At 37.5% G+C, this 25,564-nt stretch overlaps 1 protein-coding gene across 1 annotated transcript; it reads left to right on the top strand.

Moving 5' to 3' along the window:
• The first annotated feature begins 3,940 nt into the window (after positions 1-3,940).
• On the top strand, positions 3,941-7,031 carry LOC107679641 (thyrotropin-releasing hormone receptor-like). The gene is made up of 2 exons (XM_016475253.1): positions 3,941-4,733; positions 6,320-7,031. Exons 1-2 carry the CDS (start codon positions 3,954-3,956, stop codon positions 6,749-6,751), a joined length of 1,212 nt encoding a protein of 403 aa, XP_016330739.1. The 5' UTR covers positions 3,941-3,953; the 3' UTR covers positions 6,752-7,031.
• The last annotated feature ends 18,533 nt before the right edge of the window (positions 7,032-25,564 follow it).

Below are 25,564 nucleotides of genomic sequence, written 5' to 3'. Positions count from 1 at the left end.
ATGACTGATAAAGTGTTATGATGTTATTGTATAAGTCCTTACAACTTGAAGTGTCATGATGCATTATAAAACTTAATTTACCTTTATAATAATATATTCATTAACGTTATAATATATATTATTATAATGTGTGTGTGTGTTTAAAATGCTTTATGGATACTAAGTTCATTCTTACCTGTCAACTGTGTACCTTTGTCAACTGTGTTACTTTGTCAACTGTGTTATGTGTGGTTTTTATGTTATAAATCGTTTAAATGTGAACTAATCCATCAGAAAAAAAGATGGGGATATCTCTGGAGATGGATGACTTTGGTAAGGATGGTGAATAACACTAAATTCAGCATACTGTGGATTTATGTTAAAGAAAAGTATCATCCTTCATGATAGCATCCCACAGTACACCCATTATGAAGCCCCAAATTCATATTTTCAAATCAGTTAGACATTTAACCTCAAATACTCTGGTGAATAGACTCAAAAACCTTCAAACAAATGTGTAATCAAACATGTGGGACTTCATTCATGTTTCATTTGACACAACATTTGTCCGTAACACAGTTGACAAAATAATGAATCAAATGTTAATTTTCATTAACATATTTAAAAAGTCATTAGAGCTTAAGCTTGCCAAACAATTAATTTAGCACATTAAGGGGATATTATATTATATTATTCAACCACCTAATTTATTTATCAAAAAATAGTACTGAATTTCTGACTTTTTGGCTGACATGAAATCTACCCCTAAATATAGAATGACTCTTAAACTGACAGTAATCAAAAAAGCCCACGGACAGGTTATTGCTGACAGGATACCACATTCGATAAGGCAAACGCAAAAAAACAACAACATGAAATTATCTGTCAGAAACGTTAAAGCTATCAAAAACAATAGCATTTAACACTAGTACACAGATCTGTAGAACAAGTAGGCTAGGTTACAGAATGAAATGAAATATGCAAGGTGAAACACTAGCCATGAAGAAGACTGTGCTGTTTCATTAAGTGTAGTAGGCCTAGTTAAATTTTCACAAAGTCATGCTAAAAACATTCATAAGAGTACCAGACAAAGTGATCATCTATATAATATATTCATTAACGTTATAATATATATTATTATAATGTGAGTGCGTTTAAAATGCTTTATGGATACTAAGTTCATTCTTACCTGTCAACTGTGTTACTTTGTCAACTGTGTTATGTGTGGTTTTTATGTTATAAATCGTTTAAATGTGAACTAATCCATCAGAAAAAAAGATGGGGATATCTCTGGAGATGGATGACTTTGGTAAGGATGGTGAATAACACTAAATTCAGCATACTGTGGATTTATGTTAAAGAAAAGTATCATCCTTCATGATAGCATCCCACAGTACGCCCATTATGAAGCCCCAAATTCATATTTTCAAATCAGACAGATAACCTCAAAACACTCTGGTGAATAGACTCAAAAACCTTCAAACAAATGTGTAATCAAACATGTGGGACTTCATTCATGTTTCATTTGACACAACATTTGTCCGTAACACAGTTGACAAAATAATGAATCAAATGTTAATTTTCATTAACATATTTAAAAAGTCATTAGAGCTTAAGCTTGCCAAACAATTAATTTAGCACATTAAGGGGATATTATATTATATTATTCAACCACCTAATTTATTTATCAAAAAATAGTACTGAATTTCTGACTTTTTGGCTGACATGAAATCTACCCCTAAATATAGAATGACTCTTAAACTGACAGTAATCAAAAAAGCCCACGGACAGGTTATTGCAGACAGGATACCACATTCGGTAAGGCGAACGCAGAAAACATCATGATATTATCTGCCAGAAACGTTATAAACGCAATAAAAACAGTAGCATTTAACACTAGTACACAGATCTGTAGAAATGAAATGAAATGTGCAAACACTAGCCATGAAGAAGTCTATGCTATTTCATTAGTAGCTATAGGAGTTACATTTTCATAAAGTCATGCTAAAAACATTCATAAGAGCACTAGGCAAAGTTATCATCTATATAGCAATGGTTATTAATGAAAACTATAACAGTAATATGTATTCTTGCATGAATAAACTGATACAATTATCCACCCCTAACCTATATAGTAAAGTATTAACACACTGTGATAAAATAAATAATTTAAAGGGGTCATATGATGCTTTTTTAAAGATCACTTTGCAACTTCAGGGATCTTATCTATGCACAATTAGCTTGTAACACTCCAAAGAGAAAGGAAAACTTGAAATCGCATCATATGACCCCTTTAAAAGTGCTCATCCCTCCAAAACAGAGAAAACATCTTTCACAAACATCTACATGTCTGTCTTTTATAGTGTATATAATGACTTGTATTTGTAGGGGTTATTATAACACAATTCTTAACCCCACCCCAGACCTTCAGGATGCAATATGTTGACTAGTCTATGAAAAAAATAAATAAGAAAGAAACATCCTGATAAATCCAGAAGATTTGACAGCTTTAAAGTGATGGTTAACTTTTCTCAAGAATATAAAAGCAATCTGTGTCAAGTCTTCAGAGAGTACAAAAACTGTCAAAAAATATGTATTAATTATTTTTGTGACATGATTGACACTGCCGTGCTTCTGACAAAGAACACATTTAGCAACACATTAAGAACGAGCAAAGATGAACCAACCTGAAAAATCTCACTCCAAACAAACAATAAAACAATAAAGGCCTGTTCATACCAAGGACGATAACTATAACCATAAAAGATACAGTTTTAAAAATCTTTCTACATTTAAACGACCAGCAGAGTCCAACCACAACTATAACTATTACAGCACAGAGGAACTAAAACGTTGTAATGTGATTTTTTTTTCCAGCTGATGAACGATAAAAACATTGACAGCCAATTAGAATCTATTAAAGAAGCGCGCTTATAATAGCCAGAACTTCCTGCATTCGTGTGATCTTTGTTGTTACCATTATTATCTTGGTGTGAACAGACATTAATGCTCCAAAGCTAAAGGGTTTTTACAGATAAAACTGTAGCTTTTTATCCACTTCCTCAAAATTCTAATTTCATTTGACCTGTTTGTACAAATACAATGTAAAATAACAATTGTAACATGTTATATATCATAGCTCAAGGTACAAAACTCATAGATTAATCACAGCGATTTTTCTCGCATCATAGACCTGTGCATCCTCAATAGACTCTGTTAAGTGTCAATAATAGCTCTCCTCCGGGTGTAAACCTCCTGCATTCTGTGAGTGAAAGCAAACTTGGCCAGTCTTCCTGGACTTGAATCAATCTGTAACCTTATCACAACCCTTGAAACAAACAACCTAAAAAAAGCAAGCTCTATTAGTTCTGATATACCCAAAGCAAACTGACTTTTAAACAAACACCATATTACAGAGGAGCACTGTAATTAGAATGTGAAATGGGCCTATAGTTGTGTGTGTTTTTATTTATTTATTTAAATTTTTTGGCAGTTTAGTCGAGAAACCTATAATTGAACAGAACGTGTTTTTGAGACACTTCCTCCCTTGCTTGCTGCATGCTGCAGCATTACGCACCGCACAATGCCCTTACTGACGCTCTCGGTCTCATATTGGGGTTACAGGGGTCTTTGAGAAACCATATCAGCCTGTTCAGCCCTGGGCGGTGCAACAACTCTGTCAGCTCTCTGCAGTTATGCACACCAGGGACGGGATTTTTATATATCACACAAATTACCACGGACACATTCTTGGCTTTGCATCAAACGCAAACGCATTCGTTTCCATCTCTGAGATCTAAAGTCTGCTGTGAACGGTGTTTTATTCCAGGAGGACATACAAAACTGCACAGATTTTAACTTTAATGATTTTTCTCTCTTTTGAATGTTGAAACATGTCTTTTTTGCGCGCATCCTGGAGAGCTGAAAAGTGATCCTTTTTCTTGCGCAAACAAGGAAACAAAACCAAGTGGAGCATGGAGAACAGCACTTTATTGAAACTTAACAACGGGACTCAGGCAACGATATGGACTGACTACAGTATAGAATACAAGGTCGCTAGCATCTTATTAGTGATTCTTATTTGTGGAGTTGGAATTGTTGGCAATGTTATGGTCATTTTTGTGGTCTTAACGACCAAGCACATGCGTACCCCAACTAACTGCTATTTGGTGAGTCTGGCCGTTGCCGACCTCATGGTCCTGACTGCAGCCGGGCTGCCCAACATCACCGAGAGTCTGTTCGGCGGCCACTGGGTGTACGGATATGCCGGATGCCTCTCCATCACTTATTTTCAGTACCTGGGCATCAACGCATCTTCCTGTTCTATCACAGCCTTCACCATTGAACGCTATATTGCCATTTGCCACCCGATAAAAGCGCAGTTTATGTGCACCCTCTCCAGAGCCAAAAAGATCATTGTTGTCGTTTGGGTTTTAACGTCCCTCTATTGCGTTATGTGGTTTTATCTTTCCGACACGGAAGAGATCGTTTATGAGAACGCTGTCCTTGTGACATGCGCCTACAAAGTATCTAGAAACCTGTATTTGCCAATATATTTCACAGATTTTGCCGTGTTTTATGTTATCCCGCTTTTGCTGGCCACTGTTTTATACGGATTGATAGCAAGGATTCTTTTCCTCAACCCACTCCCGTCGGCTCCCAAAGGAAGTCGAAGAAATTGGAAGAAGGAGTCGTCCTTGCATGGGAACTCCAGAAGTTCCTCCAGCAACGCAACTGCTGCTTCTCGGAGACAGGTAAAATGCTGATTTTATTTGGTTTATTTTACTCAGAAGTGAGTTTTCTTCTGTGCGTAATTGTGCGCATAGGGAATCGTTGATTCTCGTTTCGATTTCTTGACTGCTCCATTTACGATCCTTTTATTATTTCTAAGAAAACAATATTGGAATGAATGGATAGATAGATAGATAGATAGATAGATAGATAGATAGATAGATAGATAGAATTCTTATTGCATTTAGTTCCCTCGGACAATCTGTTGAAAATCAAAACAACAATCAAAAATAAGCATAATACAATTCTTGCAAAAATGCTATACAAATACTTTTAATTACTTTTTAAAACGTTTTAGAAGCGGCATTCATGCACTTCAATAATTTCTAATTGAATAAAATACCAATAAAACAATATCGTGGTAACATTTAAATTCATTCAATTTATACGCTGATTACAACAAAATTAATCATATTTAATTTCACAATATCAGCAAACAGTCAGACAGTGATTTAAGTCTCACGAACTCGCAATTCACTTAAAAAGAACCATATAAAGAGTTATTCGTTCGAGATTCTTATCGCTATGTTTTGATTCCCTAAAAGTCAGACTCATCAGATTCATTTGGGAATAGAAGTGCACTGGTCGCGCTCTGTGTTTTTAAAGAACCGACTCATTAGAACCGAGTCACTCGTTCGAGAATCGGAACACATTGATTTACATTAAAGAGCCGGCGCATAAGAGTCATTCGTTTGGGAATCGGACGGTTGCGGTGAATTGAATTCCAGGAAACATTTGTGATCCAGAACCAGAACACGGGCGTTTGCCGATTATTTGAGAAATGTGATGTGTTGTGATGTTCACATAGCCTCGAGCAGGTCAGAGTCCAAATGCATAGTGAAGCCAGACCACATCTGAGAATCTCGGAACGACTGTACTTGTTGTTGTTGTGTTGCCCTAGGGCTCTTTGACTTGTCCAAACATGGTGAGAAAACACACCTCTCATGACCTTTATAAAATCAGTCTTACAGCTATGTAGCAGATCTCTGCAATAAATGATCCGTGACATGTATGGTGTTAATACATCTGGGAACAATCTGGCAAACAATACAACAGCTGTACCGTGACAATCATGTTTATACTGTTGCAAAAGGCCAAGAATAGTGACAAATTAAAATGAGCATGTTGTCACATCTATAATAAGAAATCAGTAAATATCCTGCTAGTCCCATAGTCACACACATTCACAAAGCAGTGTATATATGTAAAACTGAGTATTAATGGTAAACAATAAATGTAAATCTTGCCCATATTTCACTTAAAGGGGTCCTATTATGCTCTTTTACAATTTATGCCCAAACATACACACTACACACTGACTAAAATTAAAAAAGTGAAAAAGCATAATAGGACCCCTTTAAACATTGTTGAGGCTCGGAATTATATAATAATATTATATAATATAGTTATATATAAATATTACATTATATCATATAGATCTATTAAAATGAGCTTGAAGAGGATTTCTATAAAAACAAAAATGTAGGTAATTATGAGGCATCAGAGTTACATACATAACTGAACACTTCTGTCATCCTCTCTTCTGTAGGTGACAAAGATGCTGGCAGTGGTGGTGACCCTCTTCGCTATTCTGTGGATGCCCTATCGGACGCTGGTGGTGGTCAACTCCTTCCTCAAAGACGCCTATCTGGACACCTGGTTCCTTCTTTTCTGCCGTCTCTGCATCTACATGAACAGCGCCATCAACCCAATCATCTACAATGCCATGTCTCAGAAGTTCCGCGCTGCCTTCCACAAATTGTGGCATTGTGGGCCCCAGCGCTCCGAGAAGCCCCCCACATATAGCGTGGCCCTCACATACAGCGTCATCAAGGAGATCTCCAATGGAGAAAGCCCAGACCACTATACCACAGAGCTAGATGACATCCGCGGAGCTGCCGAAGAACTTCTGCCTGAGAGGAAGAGGTTGTCGTTTAAAGAGTCCTCACTAGCTTGTAAAAACACACTAGCTAGTGCTTAGATCCTTGGTTGGTATGTCTGATTAGGTTGCTTAATTTGCAGTTTCACAGTGCCTCTGAATGGCCTATTGGATTGACTGCCACATGGAAACAGCATTTTGACAATCATAGACTTTCATTTACATATTCAAAACAAAGCAGGTTTATTCATAGCCTATCCATAACCTAGACTTATATAGTAGCTGAAGACCAAAATAGGTCTGGTCCACTCTGTGAAGGCGGAGTAATGCTCCTGAAGCAATCATGGGTGAAGATAAACAGACAATTGGATGACTGATTGAACATGACTCCATGACGGTATTGGATGTGAGTGTGTGAGCTAGGGAATGCACGATTAATTGAAATAAAACCTGCAATTGTGATATGGCTTAGCATGATTATCAAATCGCAAAGGCTGTGATTTGATTAAATAAATACATGCGCTGTGTGTTTCAAGAGCCATGCCCACGACAGAGGCAGAATTTTGAGTGCACGAGCACCACTTGTGTCACATTTTGCCACTTTCTGCATATTTCCCATTGAAAATTAACTAGACAATTGCAACTGGCATGTCCCAAATGGCCTGTGTGAAATGTGGCGCTCTGCTGTGACACGCGAGCAGCTCGTTACATTCTTGTAGGATTCACAAAACACTTGCTCTTGAAAGATGGCTCAGTACCCAGTTTATTTGGACCAGCTGGCTCCACTGAATCACAACCTGTAAGTATGATAAATAATAGATGTTTATATTTTCTATCGAGCGTTCAGACTACGGAACTATGGCAGTGGGCATATGGTTTCCGACACGCGCTGTACACCGTAGACCAGTCACAACAGACTGGGCCATCTGACCAATCAGAGCAGAGTAGGCTCACAGAAAGGAGGGGTTTAGAGAGACTGAATCTTAGAACTGCTTCAAATGAATTGTTGGAAATGAGGTGATATTAAATGCTTATTTTAAGAAAACACAAGTATTTTTTGACCTTGCATGCATGCAAAACAATATTAGGAGCCTTATAAATGGCATAAAAGGGGCACTTATAATGGCTCCCTCCCACTGCCAAAATAAAATCACAAATTAAATGTTTCCCTAAAATCATACAGCCCAAGTGTGAGCTGAGGGGTGAATTCTTTGGTACTTCCAGTCAGAAGATTTGTACCACTGTGGTCTCAAAGCAATGGCCAGTGGTCACTGTCGTAACAGCTGCACTGCCAAATTATCACTCTGGAAAATTTGTTCCAGGAATGGTTGTCACATTGTTAAGCACTGAACTCTGAAAAAAACGTATTACTTATTACACTCTGATTACTTATTAACTCTCAGTTGTTTCAATTGTAAGCTCAATTTTACAACTGTAGAGAAATATCCTGCCCAATGATACTTTCTTTTGCAAAGGGGCATTAAAATTACACTATTATGAGTCTTAAAATACCATATTACACCCAGAGCCGTGACACAAAATTTAAAGGTGTTGCATATTCAAACCCTTAATTTTAGCATTTTAGTCATGATTCACACCCACTTCCCAAATTTATCAGTCTAAAACTAGAGTACACGACTGTTGTTTTTGTCATATATATTGTGCATCATCAGCTGAGGCTGTTTTCTCACAGATCTGATGCTCACGGTGGCACCATAGACTGTATAAAAACATGGACGTAGTGTCCGTGACATCACCCGTAGGTTTCTGAAGAGCATTTTTGAAGCTCAAAGTGGGCGGAGCCGGCAGTCGCCATCTTGGCAGCGTGTCACCGTGCGTCACTCCCGGATAATCGAAAATGGGCAAAGAGGCGGGAAATGGTTGCTGAAACCATGCCCACCTAGCTTGACGGTGGTGACAGCAGCGGCAATCCACCTGTCACTCAAGTGGCCACGCCCTTAATTATGCAGAACTTTAAGGCTTAATATAATTTATATGGATGAGCTGTAAAAAAAAAATTTCACCCCCCCTCACAGTTGTCATGAAGGGCAAAATTAGCTATATAGACCAAAACCACTTTTTGTACCAGGCTGTAAACATATTTTTTTCTGCTGTAAAGTTGGGCATTTTAATGTGGGAGTTCTATGGGACTGAATCCCTTTTGGAGCCAGCCTCTAGCGGCCAGTCGATGAATTGCCATTTTAGTCACTTCCGTGTTGGTTTCACGAGAGAGACCAGAAGGTTGCCGCTTGGGTGGCACTGAGATTTGCTAGCTGAGCTCAATTTTGCAGATGGTAAACTGCAAAATTAAGGAGTAGATGAAGATAATCTGTGATTTCGGATGTTTGTATCTGTATCTTTTGCATCATTGTGGTATAATGCAGGGGAAGGTAATTTAAGAATTATTTGATGCTGTAAATACCTCATTTGATATATCTCTCCCTGAAAAAAAAAACACGTTTCAACTCAATCTGTAGTTTCCAGTACTTGGCTGCTGTAAATTATCTGCATGGACATGGATTGTGATGTGACATTTTAAACCTAACACAACTCGAACTGCCCACTTATGTTTTTTCCTTATAATCAGTGAACATTTTAGTGGATGAAATGTACAGCTCTTGTGATGTAAGTAAAAAAAAGTGGTGGTGGTAACATTTGCTCATTATTAGTGTTTAAATTAACTTTCTTGCTGTATTAAAACATGTTTTGTATTTGTATTTTGTACAGTTGTTGTTTAAAATAAACTGATAGTAAATGTTTGGGAAATTCCTCTTTGCCTGATTTAATTTTCATGGTTTAACATCCTCTAAATGTGATTGCGCACTCAGACATCATGCTAATGGAGAAGCTGCAATTTATGAAAATTTCATGACAATTATCCGGCAACATAAAACCCAATCAAATGGATTTCAGCTCATTTCCTCTAAATCATCGCTTGGACATCGTATTTTGTCACAGATTACCCAGTGACACAAAAACAGTCCAGATTCACACTTGTTTATGAGATTATGAGTGTCCGGGTCAAATTCCTGCCTGTCAGGCCCATTCCATTGCAGAAGCAATCCTGACCCTCGCTAAACTATCGAGCTAATGGAGCCCCGACGCAGGGCAGATGCTCAGCTAGAAGATGGATGTAAAAGCTCTAGAGGAAGAGCCTGAACAGCCATTTATTACCATTCCCTCCTGCCCTCCAGTAACAATAAATCTTCATTCCACAGAGAAGTGGGTTATCAACAAAGTAATTCATAAAGGGGCAACACATTAATGAGCACTAACAAATGTTAGAGTGATTGCAGTTGCAAGTGAAATATAATTGGCTTGTTTGAGTGAAAAAAGCTATGGCAAAAAGCTTTGTATTTTATGAAAATTCTGTCATTATTCTAAACTCAAACAGTTTTCTATTCACTAATTCACTGTTAACTAGTTGCTTATTAGCATGCATATTAGTAGCATATTGGCTGTTTATTTGTACTGTTTATTTGTAAAGCACATATGAATGCCTTATTCGGCATTTCGTTAACAGTGAATGTGTTCCCTAATCTAAAAGTATGACTTGTTTATTATTAAACCAAGAAAAAAAAAATCTACGAATGGAGTAAGAAAAATAAATTTGCTTTCACTTAATTTTTTTTTCTTACTACAATGGCAGATATAGATTTTCTTGTTTTAAGCATAAGCCTCACATTTGATACATCAATTTTGACTCATTCCTCAGAAATCAACACTTGATATGTGGTTTTGCATCTCAAGTAAATCTTTCTTGATTTAAGAATGTTTAGATATTTGTGCTGAGTAAGAAAATGACCTTTGATATGTTATAAAGCTACAAAATGTAAAGCAGGGATCAATCTGTGTAAAGAATACAATTCCCTGTATATACAATAAAAAAAAATGGTGGCAGAAATTGTCACGGTATGCTACTGTGAGGAGCACGGAGCGAGGAACAAGGAAAGTGGAGAACGCAGGAGAATTGCGATACACAGACTTTAATCTTCATAAAGCAGGCAGGAACACATGTAGCACATCATTGACGAACAAATACAAATAATAGCAGACAGAGAACTAAGGAACAAGAACTAAGAACAGACAGGGCTTATAAACACGTGGAATGCAATTAGGGAGAACAGAAACAGGTGTGGAGCTAATTAATCAAAAACCATGGAAACTAACTAGGCAGGAATAATGGAAACACAGAAAACAAAAACAAAACCGACCATAAACATGACATTACCCCCCCCTCCCGGAAGGCGCGTCCCGCGCCGTGACAATACCACTGGGGAGGGGGGGTGGGCGCCCTGGAGGCTGGTACAGGACAGGGACACGGGAAGGCCTCCAGGGCGGATCAGGGAGCCATGGCGGAGCAGACAGTTCAGATTGCCATGGCGGAGCAGGGGACTTAGGAGGCCATGGCGAATCAGGCAGTCCAGGAGGCCATGGCGGATCCTCTGTGACCTTAGCCGGCTCGGCCACCACGGCCACGGGCATATGCCCCCCCCCAATTTTCTTGGGGAAAATGAGGAATTCTGGAGGACGAAGGAGGACTTTCTGGAGCAGATTCTGGGGTGAGGATAGGAGCCGAGAACTCTAGAGGTAGCGCCATGTCCAAGAGCGCTGAGTCAGCGGCAGCCGGCAGGCTTGACGGCAAGCTGGTTCTGGATCGGGGCCGGACACTCTCCAGACACTGGAGGATCCCTTCCCTCCAGCTTAGTCCAGTGGTGTCTGGGAGGTCCATCCAGAACCGTTTTCACGGCGATCTCGCAGAACTCCCACGCATATTCCACAAAGGAGAGATCTCTGCGGGCTAGGGCTGAGAAGCGAGCGGCTATCTCCATGCCGCGGGACGAACAGAAGGGAAAACTAAAAGACTTTTAAAACGAAAACAATAACACGGGGAGAAGGGGCGCCGCTTGCTTATTGTTTCGGTCTGCTATTCTGTCACGGTATGCTACACTCTACCCAATTGCTGGGTTTGTCCCTATTTTACCCAGCACTGGGTTGTATTTAACCCAGCGTTTTTTAGAGTGTACTGTGAGGAGCACAGAGTAAGGAACAAGGAAAGCGGAGAACGCAGGAGAATTGCGAAACACAGACGTTAATCTTCATAAAGCAGGCAGGAACACACGTAGCACATCATTGACAAACAAATACAAATAATAGAAGACAGATGACAGAAATTCCCCGTAAATTTCAAAACAATTAAAAAAAAATGACATTTTTTTTTCTTTTTCCACATTTTATGTACACTTTCTAATTGGATACATGTACCAGCTGGGTTTCTGCACCAAAACACATTGGCTTGTGTGCCTGGGGCCAAAACGCAAAACGAGACAAACAAATGCATCTCGCATTAGCCCTGAGTCGGATATGGTGAGAAAGAGCGAATGTTAATCTGAACCAATGGTCTCTTGACACAAGAATCAGGAAAAGAGCTTAGCAGCAGGGCTGATTAGTGTAAACAGCTACAGCCCAGTTCAACCTCATGCACTTATGTCAACACTTGACCCAGCGGAGATAACGTACACTCCACTTCTATTTTAGGATGCTGCATTGTATAACATCATGGTCTCTGGAATAAAAAGAGTCTGAAATACAAATTAATTGCTGTATTTAAGTGCTTATTCAATACATAGCTTTCTATCAAACACAAGGACAACCTGATGATGGAAATAATCCTGATTTTACATGGATAAATATTAACAGTCTGTTTTCTAATATGTTCAACAAACATTGACTTAAGAATAAAAAACATTCCCAGACTGTTTGCTACTGCAAATGAGACAAATTCTGAAAATCAATGTTTTAAACTCCCACAGGCCGCATAGTGGAATAATAGACAGAGAAACCTGCTGGTGTGGCTTGTACATTTTTTTTTTTTCAGTCCAAACAAAATGAAACACCAAAATAAATAAATAAAAACTGCAGTGACCCAAACGCCCACATAAAAATGTCAACTACTCTCCATGAGGCTTGTCAAACTTAACATTCAGTCATATGTGACTGGAACTGCAATTTCCTCTCAAATTAAATTATTGTTGGTCTCATGTTTTTTCTGTCAGAAATATGACACACGCAAATGAAATCATGCAAATTTTAGAATGAAGAACATCTCATCTGTAGCTGAAACATGGGATCTTTGATATTGCAAGCTAGAGACACTCCATTTATGATGTCCCATGGGTTTCAAACAAACACAAATCTAATTCTGTGAGACCAAAAGATATCTTTGAAAATATCAAATTAACCATTAAAGAATAAGAGGCCAAACAACTGATAAAACACCACAATAATTCACAAGTAATCCACCATCAATTAACATCTTGTGAAGTAAAAAGCTGTCTATTTGTAAGAAACTTTACTCATCTACATCTTGGATGGCCTGAGGTCAAGTACATTTTTAACATTTTAAATTTGGGTGAACTATTCCATTCAAATGGTGTTTTTGGTCTGTCTCACATCAGAGGCCTTCTAGACTTTTTCACAATTAAAATCATACAACATAATTGTTACATAATCTATTCAATTACAAACTCCTAATAGTTTGTGCACAACCCTGTTGAGCCTGTTGATATTACACAATGAAAATGAAATAGCTGATTGACCTCTTGTGGTTGACATAAATATCTCCAGCCCAGGGGCGATTCTAAGATTTTCGTTTTAGGGGGGCTCAGCCCCCAATGAGGGTATAATAATAAAAAATAATAGTAAACATAAATAAAATTTAAAAAAATGATTGACTAATAGGGTAAGGTGGTAAACTAAACTTATTGCATTTTGCAACTTATTGTATTCCACTGTACTGCATAGATAGGTATAACATTTGAGTACTGAATAAGCCATACAAGTCTTCCTGAATCCTGATCTCTCTCTCTCTCTCTCTCTCTCTCTCTCACACACACACACACACACACACACACACACGTTTACTTAGCTATCTAAATGGGGACATTCCATAGGCGTAATGATTTTTATACTGTACAAACTGCATATTCTATCGCCCTACACCTAAACCTTACAGGAAACTTTCTGCATTTTTACAATTAAAAAAAAAAAAAACTTTATTTTTATACCAGTTTTACAAATGAGGACGTCCCCAAAGGAAGGTTTTTTGGAGATTTTGTCATGTTTAGCTCACTTTTGGTTACAAATTTGTCCCCAAAATATGGTTAAGTAGGTACACACACACACACACACACACACACACACACCTGTTTACTGTACAAACAAAATTTTACTGTTTGCATTTCTAGTACAACCCTCTTTCTTTAGCTCAAGTATGCAAAACTATTTGCCATATGCACTGTAATTAATATGTTTTATAGTAAAAGTAAAATTTTCAAATAAAAATGGCAACATGATCGTTTTATATATAGTATGTGTTTATATAGCCTATGTGTTAAGGGCTTCATTTTCGCTGGAGAACAGCTGTGGTGTGATGAGGGGTGAACGCAGCGAAAACTTCACAGGAGATGGAAAACCGATTGCTCCCCCATGATGTTTTGTAAACTGTCTTTATGACAAAGAACTGCACAGATGCAGATATTATAACAATCTATCGATAAACACACACCTTGTCCTCCGTTTCTCGCTCTGCGCCTCTGCGGAATGAAGAACGCGTCGCAAAATTTTTAGGGGGGCTGAGTGATCATTTTAGGGGGGCTATAGCCCCCTACAAATGGCCTAGCGACGCCCATGCTCCAGCCTGTACACTAAAAACCCTCTACTAAAATAACCTTTTCAGAAAATATTACCTTGATCCTTCAAGCTGTGTTGATATTTGAGTTTCTTAAGCTAGGAATTATCATATTGGGTCTCTAGTGTGACGTTAGCTCAACACGTCAATGAGGCTGACGAGGGGTGATACACACATACACACTCCACAAAACCTCACTCACAAACTTACTGAAGCATTAGTGTTATCTCTGCCCATTTCCTTACTATAATGCTGCTCATTAAATCCAGCTATACAAAACACACAAATGCATATTATAAACTTCTCAGAAAATAATCATCTTTCTTAAAGGGATAGTTTTTCAGTTTTTCAAAGTCTTTTTTTTCATTCTATTAAAGTCAATGGGGTCGAAAACTACATTTTCCAAAGCATCTTTGGTGCTTTACAGAAAAAAAGAAAGTGAAAGTGATATGACATGTGGCCAAGTATGGTGACCCATACTCGGAATTAGTGCTCTGCATTTATCCCATCCAAAGTGCACACTAGGGCTGCACGATTAATCGCATTCGATATTTAACGCGCATCTTATCAGTAAAGCCGGTTCTGTAATCAGCGGTAAATCTCCATCACCTGCGTGCTTTCACATTGAGCAGCATTAACTACACAGAGCCGTTGCTCACTGACAAGCTGCGCTAAACCACGTTCATATTCGCGCGATTTTTTGCGCAGCTCATCAGTGAACAACGGCTCTGTGTAGTTAATGCTGCTCAATGTGAAAGCACGCAGGTGATGGAGATTTACCGCTGATTACAGAACCGGCTTTCTGACAAGATGCGCGTTAAATATCGCATGCGATTAATCGTGCAGCCCTAGTGCACACACACAGCAGTGAACTCACACACACCCGGAGCAGTAACTCCAAGAAATTCTGGAGTTGGAATCGAATTAGGGTAAATTATGACAGAATGTTCATTTTTGGGTCAACTATCCCTCTAAGACAAAATGTATTTCTTCTCTCATATCATCTCTTAACATATCTCATTGTCATAAGAAATAATAAACTATGATAATTTATAGTACATTTGGGCTATTTAAGGTTTAAATATCAATATTCCTTAAATACATCACATTAACAATACTTTCAAAGGAAGTTCTAAGAATATCTAAAGAACAATTTATAGCAATGACATCAAGCGGTGTTACGTGCTTATGCAAAAGACCTTAAATGGCGTGCAATCACTGCACTGCTATCACAAGGGCAACAAAGTGAGTCAAGACCGTATAATAATGGGTTGCTGAGGTGGTTATTGGCTAGTTGCCTCTGATTGGCTTTTGTTAGCTAAGTGAGAACAAAAGTGCCATTCAAACCTAAAGTATACACTTGACACAGTCAGAATAAATACTATCCATACTGGCTTCACCCTAAGGTGGCTTCACCCTTTAAATCTTCATAGTGCCTCAGATTCTGAGGTGTTGCTGTGAAAAGAGACACATATGTGACTATTGACCTATGAGGTTGTTTTAACTGTAACCTGTAAAAATATAAGCGTAAACCTGACATCAATGGAAATAAGATCCTTTGCATTTCAAGGAAATTGTGTGACATTTTATAGAACCTGCACTGTTTTCAGGCAAAGTAAATTCAGTAATAAACAATGTCACAACAAGTCAGTTATCACATAATCAAAAAAATAGACCCTGGGAACAGTCCAGGTGTTTTACCCGCAGATGAAGTGCTTAACTCATATATATCTTGGTTTCATACCAAGCATTACTTCCTGAATCAATGAGAAAATTTATCAGTAATTAGGCTAATTACGCCTCAATAATACTTGTTGTCAGCTAGTTAAGAAATCAAGCAGCGAGCGTTCTCTGTGGATTATTTCTGAGTTCTGAGTGCCATGCAACACTTCACCTAGTGTGCTTATAATATACTGTAGGATGGGAGATTGAGCAGATGTTTCAGCCTGAACTGTGCCTAAAATTAATGGTTAACCTCTATCATTCCCATGTTGCAATGAATGAACAATAAAGCCTCATTGGCATTCACAAATCTCAAACCAGTGTTGCTAGGCAACAATTTATTCTATCCGTCAAAGCTCGAGTTGATGGGTTTCTTGTGGACAGCTGTGGAAGAAACTCAAGGGAGGAAAAGGACTCGGACGAGAGAGTGCTGATAGGTCCGTTCAGGTGCTAAAAGCCAGACCATGGATGTACAAATCCATTAAGACATGATTATCTCTGACTAATCTGCAGCAACAAGCCATATACTAGAGATTAATCAAATCACACTTAGCCTAAATCATAGTATCGCTGAAAATGTAATTTTGGAATAAGCCCAGAATATACACATTAATCATCTCTAGCTATATTAAACACAATGGGTTTATAAAAAAATAATTCAGTGACATTACCTTTTTTGTCCTGCATTATCTGTGAAACTGATTATTTCAGACTCAAAGATTACAGATGCATAATTTAACATAGATCTATTCAGAAGTAATACCACGTTTTAAACATTTGCCACAACACAATATTTCATGCACACACACACACACACACACACACACACACACACACACACACACACACAAAACAGATACCTTGACCAAAAACTTAAAAGTGGCTTGTGAAAAAGTTTTCTATTTCTAAAAGATCTATTCAGAAGTAATTTCACGTGTTAAAGCGGTCCTATTATGCTTTTTCACTTTTTCAACTTTAGTTAGTCTGTAATGTTGCTGTTTGAGCATAAAAAAGATCTGCAAAGTTACAAAGCTCAAAGTCCACTTCAAAAGGAGATATTTTATTGAACAAAAATCACTTTTCAAAAACTACAACGAACGACTCGTTTGGACTACAACGCATATTTTCCGGGATTTGTGATATCACAAATATCGACGAATGGGACGAGACCTGGTTGAGCTGCACTAGAGAAGGCAATGAGTGTTATCACTATGTCGGAGACACGCTAGCTTTCCCAAGGCAGACGAACTTAGAGTGTTTACAATCATCCGGGGTTAGATCACGCACAAATTGATTTGATTTTGACGCAATATTTACACTGAAGCTCGCAGTAGGCGGCTGTGGTAAGGGGCATGACATTTCCCGACCAGATGCCGAGTCGAGCCAATCACAGCACACACTGGCCCAGCTAACCAATCACAGCACATTTCGTATTTCAGAAGGCGGGCCTTCATTTGATTCAGGAACTATTCGAGCCGTTCATGCCAGACTGGGGAGAGAGGTGTTGTAATAATGTAAAATATGTGAAAAATAATGTTTTTCGAACAACCTAGTATGAGAGCCTGTTCTAGTACACCCCCAACACAAAATCAAGACTTTGTAAAAGAGCATAATAGGACCCCTTTAAACGTTTGCTGCAACCTATTCTTTCATGCATATGTATACATATAAATAAATACATAAATAAATAAATTAACACATACATATACACACATAAAAAATTTAAAAACAAAACAACAGATGACTTTGACTAAAAGGTGGCTTATGAAAAAGGTTTTGCAAAGCAAACCGTCTACTAAAGAGGGGGCTCAGGTGACAAGCGCTCATGGACAAGTGAGTTTTAATTCCTATCTTTTGTCTTTTTTTTCTGAAAATCTCAATAAAATAGGATTTGGGCTACTGTGATTAAATGATTCTTGGCAATGCAAGTTTGTGCTTCTTAGGCACAGTAATTTCAGTGTAACTAAACTGACTTGCAAAATCAATGAAAAAAAAAAAACATTTTCAATCAGATCTCAAACACTCCTTAATCTTATGTTGGTCAGTCAAAGAGATTGTCCTGTTTTAAATGCCACTGGACGATCCAGTTTGGATGAATGACCTAGAATATAATTACAGCTGTAAGTCACTTTCAAATATAAATGTGAATCATACAGACTAAAACATTGCTGGTTTTATACATGGTTTAAGATGGTCTCCCAACCCGAGTCAGCTGAAAGGTCCACAAAACCTCCTTTAAAAGCAGCCAACAGATCAGCCTGAGACCAGTTCACCAGCTTAGGTTGATTTAAGCAGAAGGTTTTTTTTGTTTTGTTTTGTTTTTTCAGTAAGGATCTGAGCTGAAAGTCAGAGCAAATGCCTGTAATGTCAATATTTCTTAAGTGTTCCTTGTACTGTTTATCCTTCAGTGACTATGAACTGCCAACAATGAATACTGATGCATACATGAAATGCAATTATAGACTTTTCTGTCAAACAAGATTAATATTGATATTTTATGCATGTTTAATTTCATGGTTAAACAGGAATATATACATTAATCATCTCTAGCTATATGAAACACAATGGGTTTAGCCATTATAAAAATTAATCAGTGACATTACCTTTTTTCCAGCATTATCTGTGAAACTGATTATTTCAGACTCAAAGACTACAGATGCATAATTTTAACATAGATCTATTCAGAAGTAATACCACCAACATTTGCCACAACACAATATTTACAAAAAAAACCCACAACAACAGCAACAGATCCCTTGACCAAAAAAACCACAAGCAGCTTATGAGAAAGATTTTGCTGAACAAACAGTCTGCTAAACTTGAATATGGATCTATTCAGAAGTAATTTCACGTCTTAAACGTATGCTGCAACCCATTCGTTCATGCATATGTATAAAAATAAATGAATACATAAACAACTGCAGTGTTATGCCCCTCCAAAAGCTCTTGATGCAGACAGAGATTAACAGGCCTTGAATATTTTGAAGCATTCATTTATACCTCATATTTGATCACATTATACTTCTCATACGAAGCATTACATTAAACCTCTCGTATTCCACATAACTGAAAACCATTTCATATTTCATCAGTGTGTACCATTTCAGATGTAATTATCTAATCCATTACACATCACTGGACCCCCACTGGAATCTAATTTTCCAGTGTTGGCTTTATATTTTCTTTGTCATGCTGAATCCTAGATCTCCCACTGTTTTTCTTGCTTACTGGGTTTTGGTGCGTCATAGCCTTTCTGATCTCGTCGTTTGCATAACCTTAAGGTCTCATGTTTCATAGACTACTTTAAAAGCCTCCTGTACAGAAGAAGACTAAATGTGTTGAATTTTGACCTCTTTAGACTCTTTTAGCTGAGGTGAGTGGTTTTGTGGTGACCTTGTCTCCTCAGGCTTTGAGTCAGTTGCTTGGAGGTCATTCATCTGCATACTGATGAGTTCATCTATCAAAAGTTCAGCTAATGGCTACTTGTCAGGTCACGTCAAAGAGTGAAATTCTTCTGTCTGGCCTTTGCAAAAGCAGCAGCAGCTGTAGAGGTCTGTAATTCACCTTTGAAGTCTGTAAAAAGGAAAATAAATAGCTGTGGTGTATATTTTTGTTCATGTCAGAGTGTTGCTGCATGCAGAGTCTAAAATGAACACTCCTTTAGAGTTCCTTTAGAGTTATTTGCTATTGTATGGTAACTCTATAAGGAAATAGAACATAACCTACATGGTTTAAATGGAGGTAAAGATTAGATTAGATTCTACACCTAAAGATTACAAAATGAAAATATAAGGGTCAATATCCAAACCTTCCCCCACCGGAATGCGATTTCACTGGAACATTGACAACAACTGGGACCCCCTAGGATTTGTGAATGGCAGTGAAGTGATGCAACTGACACTGGTAGGTCACATGACAATGATAAAATAAGGAATGTAATATGTCCAGATTGCATTCATATTATATAGAACATACATTTTAATGGTCACAATGTTATTACTTCTTTAAATAACGTACCTATTCAGAGGGTTTGCGATTTCGAACACTGTCACTGTTTTTAAGAGGGAATCATTAAATCCTTCACTCAGCTGATTCGTTCAAAATTACTAATCATTGATCATATCCTGAATTAGAAAATTATTATAATATAGTCAAAGATTAATTATTAGAAACAGAAAGTTCACCACTTCTTTCATTTGTAACATGACAGATGTACTGCATAGCCTTTGTATACACTTGCAATTGACCAGTTTTCCAGAATACCAACATATATATTCCTATCCAGTTTCCTGCTATGGTGATTTTGTGCTTACATATGGCAAGATGGAAATTACTACTGGTAATTAAGGACCTGGCAATTTCTCAGGTAAAGGCATGTGTTAAAATGACAGACTTCAAATGTCAAGTAGTCCTCCTCCATTAACCTCCTGTCACATGCCATGCAGCTTAAAGCTCTCACTAACAACCGTGGATGTGACTCACATATGAATGGATCATGTGGAATTATGGTTCTGATGCTCCTGTGCATGCGATATCATGTGGTCTAAAATGCCACATTGTGCCAGGGAAAGAAATACAGCTTGTTATTAATATTTGGTGGGTAAAATAATGAAAAATGGTTTAATCAAAGTGCTAGCGATAAACGAACCACTGAAATTATATTGAAAGCCATCTATGGGGGAATTTCAAGGAAAGCTAGACATTAAAATAGCAATTTCCCTTGTGTGGGAGAAAGTTTCTCTCTAAATCACCGAACTGTGCTGGTGGCGTAATTCTCTCACCTGACGCATGTATTATTCAAGAAAACACTCAGACCCTGTAGACAAACTAATGAACACTGCAAAAAGTTCTAAACTTCTTTATCTCAGGATCTCTAATGTCTTTGAAATAGGCTTCAGGCTAGTCTCGTGAAGCCAGACCTTCAGACTGACGGCAGAAGGTCTGGGAACCTTGGCCGCTTTGAATGGCAAGGACTGCCCAAGAGGCCATATGACTGACAGATCAGGCAACCAATCATGTTTCGTTTTGTGCCGCGTCATGTTTAGGGGCGTGGAAATGTCCCCACAATAACAGACCGGCGTGTAAATCTCTTGGACGTATTTTAAAGATTCTGTGTCGCGAACTTTAAATATTTCACATACTTTTGAAAATCCAGCGTTTAGTTGATCCTGAAAAGCGCTCATTGTCACAGTTGTAAACACGATGGCTTTGTTCTAACATGAGGGGGTTTGGCGTCACGGCATATTTGTTTCCAGGCAGAACGTTAAAGAACGCGACACGCACGTCTCCCGGAAATCCTGTCTAATTCAACCAATCCGATGACGACTTCGAAACTCCCAAAGTGTTTCCAATTTTGTGGGCCGTATGAATCGGTCCGTGGGCGTGACGTCTGAGGCTGCGACTAACTTCAGGCTAACAAAAATATGTCCTAGAAACATTTCGCTAACGTTACCATTAAGTTATGAAAACGTTATTTCAGAATGTTGTGTGAATGTTCAAACTGACCAGTCTTTTAAATGTTTTAAAAACATTACAAGAGAATGTTAAGGGGACGTTCGATTTTATCATTTAAATTTTTTATCAATATGGGAACGTTACTTTTAAATGTTCTCTGAAGGTTCTGACACTAGTAACAATAATAAAAAAAAAAAATTAAAACAAACTTCCAACTAATACATTTCTGAATGATCTATAATGTTTTCTTACTAATGTTTTGAGAACATTATTAAAGACCAGAGAACTTTTAAAATGTTTTGTTAATGAAATTGGAAGAATGTTTGTTCATAAATTTGAGAGAACCTTGCCAGAACGTTTGCAAAAGTTCTGAGAATGTTCCCTGTTAGCTGGATTTTAGTTGGATTTTATGCATAAGAAAAACTGCCGAATTCAGATTCCAGAGAATATAACTTTTAGTTTTATTTAGTTGTAAGCATCAAACTAAATTTAGTGAGGTTAATTATTTAAACAAGAAAAAAAAGAGTTGGTAATGGATTAGTAAATATTTTAGATATTAAAATAAACTGATTAAGACACTTATTTAGCCAATTTATTTTGGCAGTATATCCAGCAAAACATTTTTTGCAGTTTCACAGCTCCACATGTCAGGATAAGTCTGTGCCTACACAACACTTTGCCTGGCATCAAATTTCGGCTGTTTGCTTCATGGTTGGTTGACTGATGACCAATAGATCGTTCCTTTTTATTGCACAATATATTCCAACAACAAGACCCCTCCTGCTCCTTATCTGTCTAAATGTCTACAACCATCAGAAAGTATATAGCTTATACATGAGTCCTATGCTGTTCTCAGGTTTAGTGAATTTATATACGCTCCATGCCATTTGATCTCATCAGTTGTGTCGAGCCTAGCTGTTGTCAAAATCTCTGCAATATATCCACTCGTACATGTAACTGTAACAAGCAAACTGTAGGAAACTATTTTAAGGACAGGAAATGTGGCCGTCAAAGTGCATAGTAAATTTAAACTTTATAAGAAACACTTTGATATACAAATTACAATATCTCTGGAAAATGTACTGGACAAATAAAGGGTAATGCTTTTGAACATGATCAACAGTCCTGGTATCCAACACTAATGTTACGAAGAGATTGCAAAAGACTCAAGATGTTCTTCCCCATTCCTTTGACATTTTGTTCCTCTGGACAGGGGATTTTTAGATAATGTAGTTTCCAAGAAAATACGTTTCAAGGTCTGTGAGTTCCTATGGGTTGCCCAGAACATGAAGGTGATATGAGACCAATAACCATGTTTCCGGTTCCTTCCTGTTCTAATAAAGATATTGCATTGCCAAGGAAACACTAATATGCCACTGTGACTCATGCACCTCTTCGTGAGGAGATGAAAGGACGCAAATCATCTTTGACTCATGCCGAACTGGACAGATATGAGCATCGTTTTCATTTCAATCCCAATACAAACAGGTTCTTGACAGAGTCTAAATTGGCTTCTCGAGGCAAAAACATCCTGTTTGAAAGATCACATTTGAACTTAGATTAGAAAAGGCTAAGTTTTGGGATAGGTAAGGTTAAGTTTATATTTTGCTTTTAAAGCATAGTTTGATGTTGGTATCAGATCAGGTTTGTTGGAAAGTGTTGGACAGACATTAAAATTAAACCCTTTTATGTGGGAACAACTTTGTAGACATGTAGACATGCAAATCCTTTGAAGTTTATAAATTTAATGCATTCATTGTGTTCAATTTATAATAAATTAAATGTTTAATTTAATAAATGCATTTACTCAATTTGATATTAACGCTTTGATTCTGTTGTGTGATTTCTAAAGAATAGTCAGAACCACAAATAAGTATTAAGTAAAACAATATTATCTCTGTACAGCTTATAACGCAACTTTTATTTCATACCTGTTATGCTTTACCAATGATTAAATTCAACCAACTAGACAGTGAATATAACTTTCCTTTTTTACTCCCATCTGGATTTGATTATTCATTATATACTATCATTCAAAAGTTGTATTTCATATATATATATATATATATATATATATATGGGGAGAGCGGGGTGAGTTGAGCCAGTTTTTTGGTTAGGATCCAGCTCCCCATGACCCTAATAAGGACATATAGGTTTAGATAATAGAATGGATGGATGGATGACTTCTTAAAAGTTTTATTTAAAGAAACAGTTCACAACTCTGAAGACATTTATTTTAATTATTTAACCATTTCAGAACAAAAAGTTCAAATTGAAGAATTGAAAGAAAAAAAAACAGACTGCAACTGACCTTACAGAAATGGGCTAATAGTACTCAACATCCCACTCATAAATATGTTGCAGGGAAATACAATTTCATAAAAACTTCAGTGGCCAATTTTCATAAACAAGGCCTATTTAAAATTTACAGAACAAAATCGAAGTAATGTTTGCTGCAGAATTACAATAAAATAATACTTTAAAATCATAAGAAGGGGTGAGCCACTGGCTCAACTTACCCCAGGACCTTTGGCTCAAATTACCCACTCCTACCATTTTAACAAACTATCATCCAGCAGTTTAGAGCTAACATCATGCTAACATTTTAGCCTCATTTTATAACCTCCTAAAGCACAAACACATGTGTGATATTTTTTTTCAGATTTGTCTGTAATTGTTTAGACACAAGAAACAAGAGTCCTTTTTTTAGACACATTTTATATATGACTACCTATGACTGACTTTGCCTTGGCCTTATTGGCTTAAATCAGCACAGCTGAAGTCGATTAAATAATTAGGAACATTTCAGCGAATGTCCCAACTGGCTAGACTGCTCATTTGCAAATGCAAATGAACACGACTTAGCTTGCTAAGTAAATAACAGACCTGATGATGATGATTATGACATCTCCACGGACGTGAAAACATGATTACTCACTTCATACTGAAGTCTCATTAGACACTTAATAACGATGCAGTAGTAGTCACTGCTTCTGGCTTTGCTTGATCCTGCTCACTATCAATGTCAGGGTAAAATTAAAATCAGACTTCAGGTCAGATGGCATTCCACATACCACATGTTGCTATAATAGATCCAAAAATTGCTCACTTTGTCAGCGGAGCCCCAAACAGCTCTTCCTGTCCATCCGCATTATCATTGTTGAGCTGGATAACTGCATGATATTTAATAGTCCGGTGAGACCCTGTAATCAGAGCATTTAATTTACAGTGACACTGCACAGATGGACCGGATTCAGCAGTGCTGAGAGATTTGTAGTTGATCCAGATAGCGGAGGAATGGAATTATGGGATGTCAGTAATTTCAATATATGAGATGAGGTGCAAAAATCAAATGAAGTCCTTTCGAGGGAGATATTGATTCTTCTTTCCCTTTCAATTAATCGTTACATGAATCACAATATTATTATGCTTAATACTTTAACAGACTCACACAATATTAGTAGCTTTAGGAATATCTATGTCTATGAAAAATGAAACGATAGTAACGAGAAGATATTTAACTGTACTTGTGCTCTGTCACACTGACACAGAATTCATTACATGCAACGTGTATAACATGCTTCCTTTCGCTTGCATCATTTATAAAGAGGAAGGAAAGAAGGATCGTTAGCTACTATCAAATGAGAGCTCTCCCTCTTAATTGGAGCAAATGGTAACAAGATAAATATTTGCTACCCATACAGGGATGTTTAGAAGGCCAAGGAGTTGACTGTAGGGAAACATTAGCCTGTTCTTTTAAACGGCATAATTGATTTACAGCAGGGTGTCCGTGTGTACACGGCTAGCAGGCAGGCAGGCTGTCCTGCTTTATCTTTATGCTCTGTGAAGTACTGAGGACCACAAACACATTCTCTACTGCTTCGAGATGCTTGCGTGCAATCTGTTTTCACAGCTGAATATATCCTCAGAATCTGAGGACAGATACTAAGTATGGAACACAAAACAACATAACTAATAATCAGTTTGCTCTGAAAAGTCTGTGGACATCTTAAAGATTATTTTTCTTTCAGGAAAAGTAAAAAAAAAAA

Source organism: Sinocyclocheilus anshuiensis, unplaced genomic scaffold (assembly GCF_001515605.1).
Source record: "Sinocyclocheilus anshuiensis isolate Anshui unplaced genomic scaffold, SAMN03320099.WGS_v1.1 scaffold2170, whole genome shotgun sequence".
NCBI lineage: Eukaryota > Metazoa > Chordata > Actinopteri > Cypriniformes > Cyprinidae > Sinocyclocheilus > Sinocyclocheilus anshuiensis.
This window is presented reverse-complemented; position numbering and strand designations above follow the sequence as displayed.

Coding starts and splice junctions, on each gene's coding strand:
- LOC107679641 (XM_016475253.1), top strand. CDS start 3,954: ATGGAGAACAGCACTTTATTGAAACTTAACAACGGGACTCAGGCAACG. Junction 4,734..6,319: donor CTGCTGCTTCTCGGAGACAG/GTAAAATGCTGA, acceptor TCTCTTCTGTAG/GTGACAAAGATGCTGGCAGT.